Source organism: Corvus kubaryi, unplaced genomic scaffold, assembly GCF_017639235.1.
Source record: "Corvus kubaryi isolate FWS band 111438036 unplaced genomic scaffold, C.kubaryi_AGA036_p1.0 66, whole genome shotgun sequence".
Classification (NCBI taxonomy): domain Eukaryota; kingdom Metazoa; phylum Chordata; class Aves; order Passeriformes; family Corvidae; genus Corvus; species Corvus kubaryi.
Genome location: NW_024582054.1, coordinates 5,968,960 through 5,986,700, shown reverse-complemented (window position 1 = coordinate 5,986,700; position 17,741 = coordinate 5,968,960). Strand labels below are relative to the sequence as shown.

The following is a 17,741-nucleotide window of genomic DNA, read 5'->3' as shown; positions in this document are numbered from 1 at the left end:
AGAGGAGTTTCACCTCTTGTCTTCCCTCATGATTGTAGATAACTGAATAAATGTCCATTTCCCCATATAAAAACAAATTTAGGATATGGTATTTTGACGTTTACTATAAGGTGAAGAAGAATAGCAAGTGTTCAGGGTGCTACAGTGCTGCCTGTGCAATAGGCAGCATTAGCAGAGGCAGCAGAAGCCTTGCTTGAACTTGGCTATTGTGCTGTGGAATCTTTTCTAACGTAGCATTCTTAACAAAAGTGAGAGACTATGATAGTAAAGACTGGTGCTTTGTAATACTTGGAATAGTGAGTAGCAAAACAATGTCTGTACTGTGTCAACCACTAAAATACCAAACAAATAATCTGCAAATACCTAGCTTCCTAAGTTTTCCCAGGCATTGTTCCAAGGCTCAGAGAAGGTGAAGCAGGCCTAGAGATTAGTACTAGGTTAACGGTCTCAGATGCCAGTAAAGGAAGATGAATATAGATGGTACAGATTTCTCTGAGATACAAAATCAGAGGCATAAAATGCAATTTTAATATTTTTCTATTATAAATACTAAACCAAAATCTTACAATTTATATAAAATCTTTACAATCTGTACACTTTTTCAGTCTTCTCAGACAGCATTAGAACTTTTTCAAGTTGCCATAGAGATCAGTTACAACAAAATAACAGATGCTACTAGAACAAAAACATATATAAGCTAATCTAAAAGCAGTTGTATTTAACCTGAATATGAACAGTAGCCCTGCCTTTTTAATTATGATATTACTCAATCTATTTACTTTTATCTTTAAACAATCAGAATTAACACTTAAAAAATAAACGGGGGATGGCTCTTTTTCTTTCTGTCTTCTTGTAAGTACAGCTGAACCTAGAGAAGGAAAAGGTGAGTGTTTCCATTTAACTTAAGCCACGACAAGATGAATTTCAGTATCATTGTTTGATAACATGACTTTTAAACAGCACTTTTAATTGTGTCTTTTTTTCCTAACATAAAGCAGCTTGAAGATTAACGCAGGGGCAAATGATTCTTTTGTCAGTTTTAACAGTTTCCCTGTAATCAGGTTCTGCTGTTAAGTCTTTCATGTTAGTCTTTCAGGAAAAGAAAGTCCCAAAAGAAAAGAAGGGACTAACAGCACTTAAAAAAAAAAGGGGGGTGAGGTGGAGGGAGTAACTGTTAGTGGCTTTCAGCAAACAGAGAACCTGGAGGTTACTTAGAGAGCTCTGAAGTTACCCAGGTATCAGCTGACCTCTTTGAAGCAGGAAGTTTTCAGCACACATGAAGCACTGCACACTCGTTCTGTAAGACACTCCTGCAAACAGATCCCTTTTAAGTCTTTCAGATTGAACAAGCAAACATCACACAGAAACACTTAGGACTGTACAAATCTGTGGTCATAACTCAATTTTGAGTATTAAGTACTTAACCTAGTTACGCAGTAGCCTTTTGGCCAGCTGATGTTAGGAAATTTTCCTTTTAACTGAGGTTTTGTTCATGATCTCCACACTCCATCACAGATGAATTATATGTATACCCGCAAATTGTATTAGAATCCAGAGTTTAGACCACCAGTGAGCAGTTACCTTGGCTGTACAACAAGATTTATGAGTCTTAGCTGCTCCTTTGGGGTGTTTTTTAAATAAGTGAAAATATATTCAAATTTTATCTTGTTTAACAGTTGTAGAAACAGACTTTTACTCGCTAAATGCCTATTAGAAATATGCCTTGCTGTAGTTCCCTGAATAGAGGACAAAATCAAGAAGCTCACAGAAAATGGGCAAACCAAGTTTGCAGACATGACCTGACAGCCATTCTGATTGCTTCACTGATCAAAGTGCAGTTCCATGTTACTTGTTAATAATTCAGGTTTAGTGTATGAGTTAAAAAAAGCTGTGCAGTCTTCAGAGCTGCTGGGTTTTTCCTATGCATTTCAGTTATTTACAGTAATGTAACAGAAAATCTACTACTACTACTCTTTCCCTCCATTTATTTTTACTTAGATATGGAGTTGCAAGCACAACCCAATTTCAAAGCAAGAATTTAGAATCACTAAACTGGCAAGTAGTTTCAAATTAACTTTACAAATAAAGCATTCATATACCTGATAGTGACTGTAAATTGTGGATGGAATGTATATTTATGCCACTTTGAACACAAAGCACAGATGGTATTGTCATTGACTAAATTTCAATCTATAATGGACCTGGTAACTTAGAAGCGTTGAGCATTAAGTGGTTGTTTCTGATGTTTGTATATGTGATGACAAATACCTGATAAATACAAGAAAGTTTTGTACAACTCTTAAGTGTACAGATTCTCTTGGAATGCAAATGCAGTTTTCAAATCGGCTATTCTGAGAAGTAGATTTATCAGTAACTTGAAAGACTGTTTTATTGTCTCTTAACAATATGTACACTTTGTGTCTTTAAGTTACCTCCTTCACACCTTTTACTATACAAAATTTACAGACATAGGAGCACACTCATCTTGACTCTTTACGTAAAGTGCATGTGAAATCTAGGAGAGAGAAAATGGAGAAGCCTTGTTAGGAGCTCTGAAATAAGTAGCTTTGCACAGGGATTGCTGTACAGGTTCCCTCATAATGTGGCTCTAAAGGTTCCACTCAACAGTGTTATCTACTTTGATGTGAGAGAATTATGATCAACCTTGTCCCATATTTACTGTATGGGGACAACAAGTTACCCCTTAAACCAACTAAGTAGAATACATGTTCCAAGTCATGGCATGGAGCACAAAAATGGAAGCAGTATTCAATGTCAAGTCTCTATAGTCTCACCTCTGTTACCTTAATATAGGTAAGCATTCAAGCAGCAGAACTTCTAAAGCTCTGAAAGATGTTTTAAAAAATTGTCAGTTTATCTTAAAAGTGTAAGGATCAATCAAATATCATCAGCTTAACTACTTATTTTAATATTCTGGTTAATTTTTGGAATTAAACGTGACAGTTCACTTCATGGTTTTAATTGGTTTCAGCTCCAAGAAGGAATTGTTTTTCTTAATTTAGTATTCCTACAGTTTTACTTACTCAAGAGTTATCAAACATTTGTTTCTGCAAAACTGAGTTTGGGCCAAGTTTGAGGTGACACAGTCTTACGAATAGCGACTTTGTCAGAACACTTGTGCAGTAAGGTGTGCTGCTGGCAGCCAAGGAAGTCACTGGGGAATCAATATGGTCTTCAACATGAACAGAGTCTTCAGCAACACTCTCACTCCTTTTAAAAGCAAACCCAGAAGATACTATTTTCATTGCACAGATAATGCTAAGTTACCTTACAAGGTCAAAGGAATGATTTTATACATTTGGGAGTGCATGTTTAAAAGGGAAATGTGTTGAGTAAAGAGAACATTTCTGCGTAACATCCTTCAGATTCTCTCTCCAGTTCACTTGGTAAAGCAGCTTTATCACAGCCCCTCTTTCAGTCTTACATTCTTCCATAGGAGATTTTCCTCATCTGCTAGGAGCAGTCTCTGTGTTGTAGACTGTCAACTACATGGTTTCTTTTCTGGATTGTGAGAGATTCAATTGTTTTATGTGCCTGTTCCAGTTGGATCTTTAAACCTTCATTGTCTGCCTTTAGAATATTCCTTTCCTAAACAAATAAACAAACAAACAAACAAACAGAGAATTGTATTTTATTCTGCAATTATTTGAGGACTGTCTGGTTGTAAATTTAGCTTGACTGCCATAAACATAAATTGGTGTAGCTCTTATTAGAACCAGTAACTTCTGTGAACATTTCCACAGTCACTGCTCTACCCTTTGTGTATACTCTCACAACTTTCCAGCAGCTGGTATCTGAGTCATGTCCACAACCTGCATTTATCCACCCTCCACTGCACCTTTCACAACAACAGTAGTCTGGGGAAACAACACAGGTCACACTTTACCACTCTACTGCTGCAGAAATTGATGTACCAGAAGCTAAGCCATTAATTTATAACATCATCTGCTGTTTAGTAACTGAGGTCAGAATCTGATGAGGGAGCAAGGGCAAGTGTAAATTATGGGACTCACATGAATGGGGCATTTTAAAGAATGCATTTTTACAAGTTACATCCATGCTTCACATCCTTGTTGCATTGAATATACTGTTGATTGAAAGGGAAGTGGTTACTGGAAGATTGTCTTATCTCTGTCTTAATGAACCATTCATCTTTCATAAAACATGAGTTCACTTTATCAGCAGCAAGGGATATTTTGAAAGTGATAGTCATCATTCAAAGATCAGACTGTGGTCTGATAAAACCTAAGGCATCAGTTTCATGTTGGTTCATCAAAGAATAGTGGTAAATATTGAGTAAAAAGTATGAAAATAAGTCTTTGTTCCTCATAATTATAGCTGGATCCATCCATTAGCTCCACTGTTGATATTGTAATAGTCTCTTTAATCTGTCTGGAAAGGTGTTTCTACAAACCTGAATTTGGGCCATGTTTGAGGTGATGCAGTCTCATGAATAGCTATTTTGTCAGAACACTTTAGAGTAAGGTGAGACACAACTGGGCTGATGCAGGTGAAATCTAGCAAGAAGCACCATCTCTGTTCATAGCAAAATTTCGTGGTGGTGCTTGCACTTGTCAGTTGAACAAAAGCAGAGCTCCCTACCCTCCCAACCCCATATAGTCTGTCACTTAGGGGAGGGGAGGCCACCAAAATCAGGAGGAAATTCAGAACTATGTTCCTCATTTTATGGAGTAACATTCTGTCCTGAGTGGATTATGTTCACATTCTAGGACTGACAGGGGATCAGTGTGATCATAACAATGGCTTCAAAGCCCATACTAGCACTAAAATTTGTAATTGAAATGAAGCATTGCTGGAAGTTGAAGTGGCTAAGACTTCATGGATTGTTTAATTGCAATTAAATTGGCAACTAAGTACACTGGAGTAAAGTGACACCTTCCCACCCAGCCACGCCCCCACACATCAACCACTTGACCATACTGTTGTGTAAAACAGAATTTGTTCCATCATGTATGTACCTGCTCAAGTTCCTGGTATGAGGGTTTACAGCTGTGATGCTCCTCCTTCATTTTCTGGCTGGAGTCCTTGTTTTCCCATTTAACAAATGCCTTTCTGCGGCCTAGAATTGGGCTTGGAAATGTGGATGCTGGAGCTGCCTGGAGATAAGGATTTTCTGGCATCCTGTGTTCTTTCTTCTCTCTCCGCTTACGAGATACATCACCAGCCAGCAGTACAGGATCAGTCTGTGTACTTTTATGAATCACAGCTGGTTTCAGTCTCACTGAGATCTTCTGAGCTGAGGAACCCATGAGCATAATGGTTCGGTCCTTGCTGTCTTCACTGTGCTCCACTACTTCTCCATTAGGAAAGGTGAATGATCCTTCTTCTTGTCCTTTAAAATATACACGGTAAGTTGAGGCAAGATCTTCTCCCAGAAAAGGAGAAAAAGGAGGCATGGTAATTAAACATGATTTTAATAAAGAAAACATGTATTCCTTCCTGACTTTTACATTCATTGCTCACCAAAATAGGTGTCATTAGAAGTTTCTCAAGGTTGTGTCTTGCAACAACTCTTTGCCCTGTCTCAGTAACATAAATATGGATCAGTAAGAAGAAAACAGGTGTGGCACCAAGGTCAGCTAGAGAAAACCTTTATTATGGGTAAGAGGTGGTTATGACGTAGTGCTGCAGCCATTTCAGACACAGAGATGCACATAGTCAGTATCAAGAGAAATGGGCTGCACTGAGCTCTGTGTAAGTGCTAACAGGAAGCCTAAGGTGGAACCCAGCAGTATGAGTGTTAAATACAACACAAAAGACTGATAATCAAAGTGGCAGGAAGCAGATTTGAAGAACATATGAAATACAGGCAAAAAGCAGGAAAGAAATTCAAAGAAAGTGAATATTCAGAGAGTTGGAACATCAAAATCAAAACCAGAAGTAGCCTGGTGTTTTTCAAGGACAACATTCCTTCTTTGGAAGCCTACACAGTAATACACAGTAAGAAAATTGTATACAGCTTGTTTGATAGAAGGAGAAAAGAACAGAGAGCTGTACATTTTTCATTTCTGATTCTGTGAAAGATGGACAGATGGGGAGGAGTTACAGATTCTGCTACTGAAGTGGAAAATATAAGGACAATTAGCTGTTGGTTTTCCTAGCAGACAGATATGTAGGAAAACTGACTTTATAAACTCCACATTGAAATTTGAGTCAGAATTGTAACAGTGCAGTAGTCAATGTTACAACTTGCTAAAAAAGCAAGACTTGCTCGTCACAAGGTGAGAGAGTTAAGGAAACTCCTGTCAGCTCTTTCATCTCATGGCATATAGTTCTCATGAGAGTCTGGCAGAAGATTTACTCATTTTTTGGTGGCATTTGTGCACCATACATTGTGTAGTGTGACGAGATCTCCCAGAAAGGGAGTCCATCCTTACTCAGTCTAGAGCAGGAATGGTGTTACTTGATACAAGCTAAAATACACCTGGTTCTAGTTTCTATGTTGATGAAACACTGCAGTTAACTAACAAGACTTAAAAAGATGCTGTACAACTCAGCTTTAAAAGAAAAAGGAGCAAAGGAAAGATTATCTACATATTTTGGTATTTTTAATGTGATCTTTTCTCACCATGGAATTGTTCTTTGACTCCTACTGGGCAGAGGCTTGAAGCAAGGGCAGATGTTGGGCTGCTGTCTGCAACTGCAGTTTTGGGTCTTCTCTTGCACTCTATCACAACCAGGTCTTTGCATTGCTTGTGACAGTTCATTCCACAGTCTGTAAACAAAACAACGTTTACATGATTCAGTGGCTCTGGTGTAGCATCTAAGGTAGCTCTCACACTGTGCCTTCCTGGGAAGCAAGAAGCCTTCTTTGGTGTTCTCTACACGACTACCTGTAACACACATCTGTAGAATGACATCCCTTTGCTATGTATGGCTAAAACTCCTTTTCATTATGAAAGCACAAAATGGCAACATTCAGTCACAACAGTGACTGTAGGGGCTGCAGAGAAAGCTGGTACCTGCAGGAAGAAAACTGCGGAACAGATGTTGGGAATGTGCTGCACAATATTCACAGAGTGGTGCTGTTTGTGTCCAAGGGTCTGTTCCCAAACCCTCTGAATTCAGTCATGTCTTGCAAAGCATTAGAGCTGTCAGTTACAAGTTCCTTCATCTCTGCATTTCTTCTGTCTGTCATACTATTCCTGAATCAGTTTTCTCCTCCCTGGGAGGTCAGATTAAATGGGTCCATAGATGGATCTCTGTAGCAATGGATCTCATGATGATCACAGGTTTTTGCCATTCACTATCAATTATGGATTAAAATTAACAAAGTATAAAGTACTTTACCTTTGCATCTGTATCCTTGTTTAATGACTCCCCATAGCTGAAATTCAAACAAACAGAAAGCTTATGTATTAATATATTTCTCTGCATGTTTGATACCTCCAGGTTAAAAAAAAAACAACAAACACTAAAAGCTCCACTCTTTTCTAAGATCTGAGCACTTGCAGAATATCTTGTTCTCCTACACTTCTAATCATAAGGTCAAAATGGAACTTTTTACCTCTTTAGCATAAGGTAAACAGAATATTTTACATGTGTTCATCAATGACATACAAAGTATCTTGAGCTAGTCTACTGAATACATCAGCAGGTCTGACAGCCCCTCAAGGAGTTGTGGAGCTGGAGTAGATGGAGAATTCTGCCTCAGCATCCTTGTATGATCTCAGCTGAATGAAGATTAGTAGGACAATTTTACGAAATCTTCTGTGCCATAGGCAGTGGCATGTCATGTCTGTATCAGGACATGAGTTCTATCAGCCCTGTGGAGTGGAAGTCTCTGGATTTGGAAGTCTTGCCTGAGACTGTTTTTGGTGACACAGCCGAACTCCACAAGGTATGAACCATGTTTAAACATACTGGCCCTGCCAAGAGGGGAGTAAAGGATACCTTAGAAGGCTACAGAGGCAGAAGCCTGGTGTTCTATATAACTTCACTGATGTTTTACATAGATCCTTTTCTGTATATGACACAAGGCAATTATGAGATAAAAAAGGCATAATTCCAAAGGATGTTAACATAATTTGCTAAAAAGTAAGCTTACAAATCCAGCACAGTTGTCGCAGAAAGTGGGCCTTAAGTAAGTGGTCTCTTGGAAGTTGTGAGCAAAGCCAAGTCCTAATTTGGAATAGATTGAGCTAGCTCTCATAAAGTAAGCTGTTATTTCATCCCTGCTAATCAGACCTTCCCTGGAAATAAACAAGAAAAGTTGTTTGTGAGACATATATTTTGTTAAATGCATAAGGAGAATGAAACATATTTTTCTTGCATTATATAATAGCGATAGTTTCATGTCCAAAAAACTAAAGTGATCTCAGTAATCTTGCCAATTGTTTCCAAAATACACAGCAGCTTATCTACACATTTAAACTGCAAACTGTCAGGATAAATGAAATATCTGCAAATGCAATGCAACCTCAAAACTACTTCATAGTAAACCTCTGAATAATCACTGTTGTATTTTTCCATGCTCTAATATGTTATGAAAATGTTCCTGATTTTATCAAAGTATTCATTTGCCAATTCTTTAAGGGACAGCTTTATCACAGGAAAATTCTTTAGCAGTAAATACTGACTATAATTTGAAAAATACTTCTTTTTCAATTGTCTGTTTTTCCTTCTAAATCAGCTTGGTCACCATTGCTGTAAGCCCATGTCATTCACAACACATTTAGAAGATGCTTTTGTCAGTTACGTTTTCACTTCTGTCTGTGCCTGAAAAGGACACTTTTACCACCCTAATGATAAAATACAATTTAAACACAAAAACCCCTAAATCCCTCCCAAAACAGATGCTGCAAAGTTGATAAGCAGGTACTCACCAGTCCTTAGCCATTACACAAAATGAAAATGGAAAGCTGGCAGCAATCTTTTCAAATTCTTCCTGGGAAATGTATCCATCCTGATCATGGTCATAATTTTTGAAGACAGACTGCGCGAGGTAATAGCAGAATAGTTTATAATGAGGATGGTCTGAATTACCACTTTAGAAAGCCTCCACATTAGTAATAGTTATGGATTTCCTCTCCCATCTTCTCCCAGTGTTTATTAAACAGTGCAACAGTCTAATTGGTTTTTTTGCTTGAGACTAAAAAAGCATTATGATTTCTTGATTTGCAGCAAAACATAGTGTACTGGTTTGAGACAAAGTCCACACAGGCTGGACTAAAAGTTTCACAACACAATGACAGCTGTTTTTTACTTCTGCTTTAAGAACATTCTGCCCAGACTCACATGTACAACTTGAACTAATGCTCTCAATTAGTGTTCTCAATGATGGTTTCTGCAGCCAAATCGGTGTAACTGCCTAGCTTATTTTATCAGGTCAGTGTAATGAGAAAATCAGTAATATGACAGAATTTTCAGGGCAGACACCTGTTTCCACTTGCAGAATGCATTACTGTTTGTCTCTGGCCACAAGGCAAGGAGCACACCTAGATCAAATTTAGAAATATATTCCAAAACAGCGTGTATCAAAGGATGCCTCGCAATATTAGAAGTGCTTAGAAAGAAGAGATGAAGCAGGCAAGCAAAGACAAACTACCTCTCTACCCCCACCAGTTTTGGAATCAATCACCTTAACTAGTTTCCCATAAAGCGGGGGACCCAAAAGAAAGAGAAAAAGCAATGGCTGCTTGTAACAAAGCCACTGAGAGGCCTCCTGTCAGACTGCATGACGTTGGGAGTCCCTGGTAGAAATGGACTCCCTGGCTCCTTGAAAGAGTGACTCTGGAAGTACACCAACCAGCATTCACACTTCCTACTGGCTCTTCAGCCACTGAAGGAATTTCCATCCATGTCTCACGGCTGCTGCTGCTATATACAGGTAAGCAAAAATATCTGATCGTGAGGACAGAAGTCCCATCCCTGTATTCTCTCATACCTTGAGATTAAGACTACAAAGATTTACAATGATGTAAAGTACACTGGCCAACCTTACTTACATCTACCATCCTCTGAACATGTTTGCTGATGGTTTTTGGATCAGGTTTTGGGGCCACTCCTGAGGCCCAGTCTGCAACTACTGGTGGTTTGGAAGGTGTCATAGGCTGAAATAAATTGAAAGGAACTTCATTAGTACCACATGGAAAGATTACACTTCTTCCATTTGTGACAGTGGACTCTGTGGCACAGGACTGCAGAAATGACCTGTTGGACCCGAGATCGTTCTTTTGATAATTATATGGTGCTTAAGCTCTTCCTTGAACTGTTCAAAACAGCAGTCATGCCTTGAACTGTCACAGTTTGCTGACAACCCTGTAAAATCACCATCTTTTCCATATTTATAAAACAGGAACAAAACTACCACATGACACTCATGGGTTTCATCATTTGAATCATGTAAGAATTCTCCATTTGAAAAAAATAGTATCAACTACCAAGATTGAGACTGATGTCATGTCTCTATGCAACAACTTCATTTGTCTTTGTGTTCATATTATAAAACCTGATATGGTGTCAACTCTGCCACATATTCTAACTTAGGCTTCATCACCAACTGAAGCAACAACCAACCAAACAATTTGTGCTTTAATAGATTTACCTCAGTCCACAAAGCTACAATGTTTTCAATTTCACATACAATAAAATAAAATAATAAATTTAATGCAAGAGATAAAACTTTCTTTAAAAAAAATTCTTCTTTTTAAATTAAAATCACTCATAAAACCCCTCCTTTTGTAAAGAATCTGTAAAGGCCCTTACAGCAGCTCGGTGACTTCGTGGCTCTCGTGCATATGAAAGTTCATAAATTTCATCTTCTGTGTAGTAAAGATCAAGGGACAGCTGAAAACAAACACATTAGTTTAATCCCAGAACAGTCACCACTACTACTTTATAAACTTGTTGCTGGAATGCATTCATATTTTTTGGTGCATTATTTTTTTATTTCAATTACACCTAGAAAAAAATGACCTTGAGCTGCACAGGTGTTCACAGTGATTTGAAATGTGTCCAATTCTACATTCCAGACTGTTATTGCCATTATCTGGAAAACTGTAACATTGAGTATTGGGAGTTCAGAAGCTCTTGCATTGAAATAAAATGTTTCTTCTCATTTATGTCCTGTCATATATTGCTGCATGAAATTATGGACAAAGTTCTACACAGTTGTAATAGCCATTTTTATAAAACATTATTTAGAAGAAAGAAATACTTAGAATAATTTAGAACAAATAGCAGGAAGAAGTAAGAAGTTCACCACTTCATACAGCTTTATTTCAGGCCATGGGCGTCTGTGCTTTATTTCACACAAGAGTGCTCCCAGAGAGAACAAATAACCTCAGGCACATAAGCATTTTTATCTCTTAGTTTTTTACTGAAACAGGGCTTATCACCAGAAAGTGGAAGCAGGCTAACTAGTTTTTCCAAGATGAGATACTTGTTAGGGCCAAACAAAACTGAGAAACAAGAAAGGAAGATGTAGTATTTTAATAGAAGGTAGTAGCCTAACTTACTAGGAGAAGCTAAAATAATTATTGTTTTAACGAAGTCCCAGGTAGTATCAATTTTTTTAGTAGCATGGCACTGACTGGATATGACTGGGAGAGTCATATTTGACTAATTTGACTACATTTGACTAATGTTTATGTCAGACAGTTTCTTTAGCACCAGAAGAAACTTGGCTAGAAATGCAGTATCTTGAGGGACTGAACTTCTGTGTGATTTTGTTTTTAACACAAGGAATCCTCCTTATTGAAAGTACAGAGAGTGCATGCTACTATAGTGAAGCAGAAATAAACATTTCCTTCCCTTGTAGAAATAATTGGAAGCATACTGCTGAACTGGCACCTCTACCCTTGCTGCCAGATAAATCAGTGTCACCAATTTTTTCTCTTCTATTCCTGTACATTTCCCCTTAGATTAAAAGAAATCTTACACTCTTATGAATTCATAATTAATTAATTAATTAATTAATGGAATTCTCTATTTAGTTGTTTGATAGGTAAATGAAATTTTTAATTGGATGTATTTATCTTATCTCACAGACTTACTGTAAGCAAGTGAACAAGGTCCATATTAGCCTCCAGGGGAAGTGGCATTTCCTGGAGTTGTATCAGCTCATCTATGTGGTTATACAGAGAATATAGTTTGTATACATTAATTTTTTTGTCTTCCAAGTAGTCTGGCATGCCCTCATAAAGGGATATCAAGTCTTTCAGGTGGACCCCAAGGATTGGGATCTTAAAGTTACTGCACTCATTATAGGCACGTCGGTAACTATCATAATTTCTGTAAGACGAAAGCAATTCTGTCATTTCATTAAACACCTAAAAATAAAAAGAAAACAAAAAAATCAATGCTGGTTACTATTTCTGTTTTTGTCATACAGCACAAGAACTTCCCATGTTATTGTTAAGGAATTTACTCACAATGGCTCTTGAAAAAGATTATAAAACTTCAAATGAAATCTAGGTATTCTAGATTTCCTACACCCATAAATCACATACTAATATGCAACTACAGATAGTTAATCTGTAGTCTAATCTGTAATGCTGGTCTCCTTACACTCCCCATTTAGTCAAATGAAAAGAAGGAGATAGGATTCTCTCAAATCAGGGGGATCTGTATGCAGTCAATGTGTAAGCACAGCACAAGCTCTCTGACATTCATAAACACAGTCATCTTCACCCTAAAATGTGGAATGCATTATCTGACTTCCAGGTCACCAGCTGGAACTGCTGGAGAGGTCCTGGCAGAGAAACCCTGTACTGTGCCGTGATCCCACTGCAGTGTGATCAGAAGTCATACTATGGTTCAAGGTCTCATATCTGTTTTTTAAGAAAACTTTTTCCATGGAAATGAATTAGAAACAATATCTTGGGTTTTTTATAAAGGCCACAATAATCTTCAGTCTACCAGGATAAATATTTTCCCTTGTTTAAAATTATACAGGTGCAAAGTTGACTCATAACACTGCAAAATCAATGGACCAATGTTTTCTCTGGGAAGTTCCTGTCAAAGTTCTCGATTTGTAACCTTTACAAACTGTTTGATGTAGTTAAACCTCAAAGTGTGTTTTCAAGTCACTAATTACCAGCCTTTTTTTACCTGCTTTCTATTAGCACCAGTATATGATTTCTTGATACAAAAAGTTATTCAAATGATGTACACACATGCAGTCCTTAAAATGACAAAATTTGAAAAACAACACATTTCTGAAATAAGCTTTTTAACTGATTTTATAGATTCTGAGAGCTGTAAGCATTTCCAGTGGAAGGTCAGGTATGCATTGTTCATTTAAGCTGATCATACTGTGATCAAAACAGGCTCATGAGATACCTTTACGAAATATTTCAGGCCCCAAAAAGAATAAAGTATCTTATTCTCTTAAGAAGTCTCCTAAGAAGCCACATGAAGGCTTCTTAAGAAGCATTGCTAAAAAATATGCCTTCTTACCCATTTTAATAGCTTTCATGTGAATTTCACAAGAATTTAACTGGAAAATAAAATAGATTTCTAACATTCAACCATACTGTGTGCATTAGGGCTAAACTTGTTAAAGTCTGAATTAAATAAAACCTGTCATAGGGAAAGATCAGATGAACAAAACCAGTCCTTTCACTCGAAGTGCAGAGCTCTGCACTAGATTTTACAGACTCAGGATGGTCAGTGTTGCTACGGATGACAATAGTTTTGTTTTCAAACGTTCCAGGATCCAATTCTCTGTTTTCATGCTTGAATATTATTCTGTACTACTGCATGTAAATGAAAATGCAGCTCATCACATCTGACATTAAACAAAAAACCTTAGAGAATGTATACAAGTCTTGAAGAAAGTCTTGGGGTTGCAAAAAGTGTAGGAGTAACTGGTGATGTAGAGATGAAATGACAAATAAAAACCCTTCAAAACCAAAGAATTTTTGTTCTGTCTTTCCATCTCATCCAATGAAGTAAGGTTGCTTTTAGTGTGTGCAGTGAAAAAAAAGTTAAAGGTTACCTTATTTGTAAAACTTAGAGAAGCAATACTAACCTTAATTACATCATGAGGAACACATGAGCTTGTTTCCTTGAGCCTGGAAATGGAGCTGTGACAGAGGCCTCCTATCACTGCCATTAATGTGTTGAAATTCTGCAGCTGGTGGAGCTTCTATGGTGACATAAAAAAAAAAAAATCAGCATTTATAATTTAAAGGTTCAGGTTGTTCAGCGTGCACACCCAAATTTTAATTTCCCCTTTGGTATTGCTCTGAAGTCTTACAAGTCTTGTGACACTTGACTTCATGTATTTTGGTAATGAGTTGTGATTTTACTGGGTGTAACATGAACTCATTCTACTGTTACTAAATCAAATATTAGATTTTCAGATACAGTAAGTCTTCAAAGTACTTCCTCAGTAGTTCCCCCTCTTCCCACAGTCTACCACAACTAGGAAACACTGCCTATTATCCTGGTTATGAGTGCAGTTGTATGCCAACCATACTTCGCATTACTACGCAAAGAATACGAATATGACCGTAGCTCTGCTTTTATCCAGAAAGGTGTTTCTGGTGGAATGCTTCTAACTACAGCCAAAGGCATGCAAGTGGCTCATGCTCTGGAAAGCTTCACAGCCACAGCTGGGAATCTCACATGCTGATTCAAAAGCAAGTCCAGTTTTTCAGTAAAAACAATTTCTTCAGAATGAACATGAGAAAGACCTGGTGCCATGGCACTGTAATATCTGAGCACTTGGTAAGGCAGCACACACACACAAATACACATGTGCTGTGTATGAAGCAGGAGACCAGTGCCAACACTACCAGCTCACCCTACAGTAGTAGCATAGGAAGAGCAAAAAAAAAAGGGCTGTATCAGAGAAAGACAAAATAAACACCAAACACGCCAGATTTTAACTGACCTGTGCAACATGAATAAACTTAATGAACACTTCAGCCCTAAGCTGTGGTGTTGGTCTGCTGAGAACCATTAGCTGCACCCACTGAGAGATACCATTGCAAAGAGAAATCGATCTTTCCATTGTTGGGTTCTCCTTCACGCAACTATTCACAATGTAGTTCTGATAATCTGAGAACTTAAACAAACAAAAGAAACATAAATGAAAATTCATGTAGTTTCATATACCTCATGATCTGTGTGCAGACAGAGGTCTGCTTTTCAAATTAAATATAAAAGATATATTTTATACCTTAAATATCCGTAAGACTGAAATCTTTCCTTTGTAAAAGCTTTGTTAAGTTCAAAAGCAGGGGCTTCGACTAATTGAATTAACTGAAAGCATCTTTTTCCTGTATCTCAGGGGCCTTGGCTCTTATAAACCCCAGGATGAGCAGAACTGGGGCTTTCCTCCCAGCCTCAGTGGCTTCATAGATTCATTGAGTCTAGACTTCTATAGGGAAGGTTAAACAGAATTTAAATTGTAATCTAGTAACTCAGTAATAGTTTAAGGGAGTTCAGTGTTCAGTTTATGCATTCTGTAGCTGGGGCACACTTCTGAATTAAGCTATACTAATACAAAAAGCAAGTTCAATGAGATTAATACGAAACTGAGATAAGACCATTAAGAATGAGGGCTACAGATTCCTTAATACTTTCAATACAGCTTGTGAGATTCTCTTATTTAATCAAGGCAATCTAAAATTGTTTGGTAGACACCTGTGACACAGATTTTTTTTAAAAGCCATTCTTCCATTAAGATTAAAGAGAAGCAATCATTTGCTTCTGTTGATGCAATTTTTATCCGTTCTGTTGATTTATCCATTAAGAAAAATGCAGAAGAATTTGATCATCAGAAAATGTGACACACAATTTTTACGTCCATTCTTTACTATGACCACTAATACTAACATCTTACCAAAAACACTCAGAGCCATAGGAGGCATATATTCCTTTCCACAGGAATATGTGGAATAGCACTGATCTTTAAGCAAAGGCCATAAATTGTCAGGCTGTTGTTTGTTTCTTACTCTCCCTCTCTCACCTTCTCACAACTTTATAAATTTTTTCCATCTGTTTAGTAAGAACTATCAGCACTTTAAAAGCAAAACTGACAGCAGACACCTCTAGATTTCTCCTCTCATTAAATTAAAAATGGAAGAAATGTTAGTAATAAGTACAGCTGTCTCTGAGATTACATAGTACTTACTCTACAATTACTCTTTGAATTTTGAACCCCAGCCAGGTTTGGGTGGATCTTGAAATTTAAGCAACTACTCTATATAGATAGATAGGTAATTTTTCAGTATCTGACTACATAATTACGGACTTCATAGAAGTTTCAGTACAACTATGAATCAGTTTTATGTTTTGTTCTCAGCATCTCCTTCGGAAAAGATTTTTTTTTAAATGCTGAAAAAATTAATCCCTAAAATGTTACTTAAAAGTTTTTAATTAACTGTAGTGCACAAATTTATTAATGAGGTCAGCTGTAACAAGCGTGTTAGTGGCAGATATGGTAAAGAAGTTTAGGTACTTAAATAATGCAGGAGCCTGTTACTGCGGTGACTAACTTAAGAGCCTCAACAGGAATCCAGATTCTTACAAAAGACTGTGGCCTCCCTGTACTTTATGACTATAAATTAAAATACTTTCCAAGCACCAGAATGCCTGCAGTCATTACTCTGTGAACACCACTCCCAGCATTTTAATTTGCTACAAGATGGGCGGTATCTCATGGAAGATTTTGCTGTGCGCTGTGTACGTGATCAAATATTCCCTCCTGACTTTCAAATGCCCAAACCTTTAAATAGTTATTTCAGTGCCCAATAACACAGCCAGTCGTCTTCAGTCTTTTTCCTGGTATATGATGCCGTATTAGAATAACGAAAGGATTCTATGGCTTAGCACATCATGAACAGATTCTGCAAAGATTTAATTAATATAGCTAATTATTAATTACACATTTTCTGACCCAAAGTCTTGGTAAACTCATTTATACAAAAAACATACACAGGTACCCTGCATATAAAATGTATATATGTATGTAGCTGTTGGAACTCCATGACACATCTGACACAAACTAAAACCATACTTGTTGCACCCGTTAATTACCTTATATCTACACAGAGGTTCTGAAAATGATAAGTTATATAAGCTTTGCATATTATTACTGCCTACAGGCAGCGATCTGTGCATGACTTCGGTTCTACAGCTTATTGAGTTTAACACAAAACACAGAGTCACGTACTGTCAGCTCAAAATAAAGTACATTAAAACACGACTGTGAAATCTTCCACCATCTAGTGAGAGCCCCTTTTCTTGCATAGGTTCAGCTTCATATTGTAGTGCTGCAAAAAAACCTGCCAAAACCAGCTAAATAACAGCAACAGAAAAAAAAACACACTGAAAAAACCACTTTGCTTTCACTCTTATTATCACACAGGCTTTGCAACCCTCCTAGATTTTGGTCTCTAACATTCACTTTTCCATGTGTAAACTGTATCAGGTTTTAATAGAGGTAATGTTGTAGCATACAATGATGCAAGTGAAGCCAAGGTGCATAGGGAAGTTTGTATCTTAGCAGCTACAAACATTACGGAGAAAACAAAACAAATGAAAGAAATATTAGATAAATCCCTAAGAATTGTTTGTGTACATGAAAGCTGGTATAATAAAATATGTTTATCCCCCCTTACATTAAAAATGGCATTTTCTAAAATGCTTTCTTATCTCTTGTCTTTATTTTGCTATGCACAATCAAAAAAGGCAAGCAGAGTCCAGTGGACATCTTCAATGCAGTCCATTAATCACTGCTCAGA

The 17,741-nt window shown here is 37.3% G+C and overlaps 1 protein-coding gene across 6 annotated transcripts in view; it reads right to left on the bottom strand.

The window, feature by feature from the left end:
* Positions 1-505: 505 nt before the first annotated feature.
* Positions 506-17,741, bottom strand: part of RASGRP1 (RAS guanyl releasing protein 1) — a 39,347-nt gene continuing 22,111 nt past the window's right edge. For all 6 annotated transcript variants that reach the window (XM_042046967.1, XM_042046969.1, XM_042046968.1 and 3 more), the window contains 11 exons: positions 14,885-15,058; positions 14,018-14,134; positions 12,039-12,314; positions 10,750-10,830; positions 9,990-10,094; positions 8,868-8,977; positions 8,090-8,234; positions 7,333-7,369; positions 6,611-6,757; positions 5,001-5,374; positions 506-3,609 (listed from right to left, as the gene is read on the bottom strand). In XM_042046967.1, the coding sequence (XP_041902901.1) occupies positions 3,475-3,609; positions 5,001-5,374; positions 6,611-6,757; positions 7,333-7,369; positions 8,090-8,234; positions 8,868-8,977; positions 9,990-10,094; positions 10,750-10,830; positions 12,039-12,314; positions 14,018-14,134; positions 14,885-15,058 (1,701 nt within the window). In that variant the 3' untranslated portion in view covers positions 506-3,474. The remainder of the gene's footprint in view (positions 3,610-5,000; positions 5,375-6,610; positions 6,758-7,332; positions 7,370-8,089; positions 8,235-8,867; positions 8,978-9,989; positions 10,095-10,749; positions 10,831-12,038; positions 12,315-14,017; positions 14,135-14,884; positions 15,059-17,741) is intronic.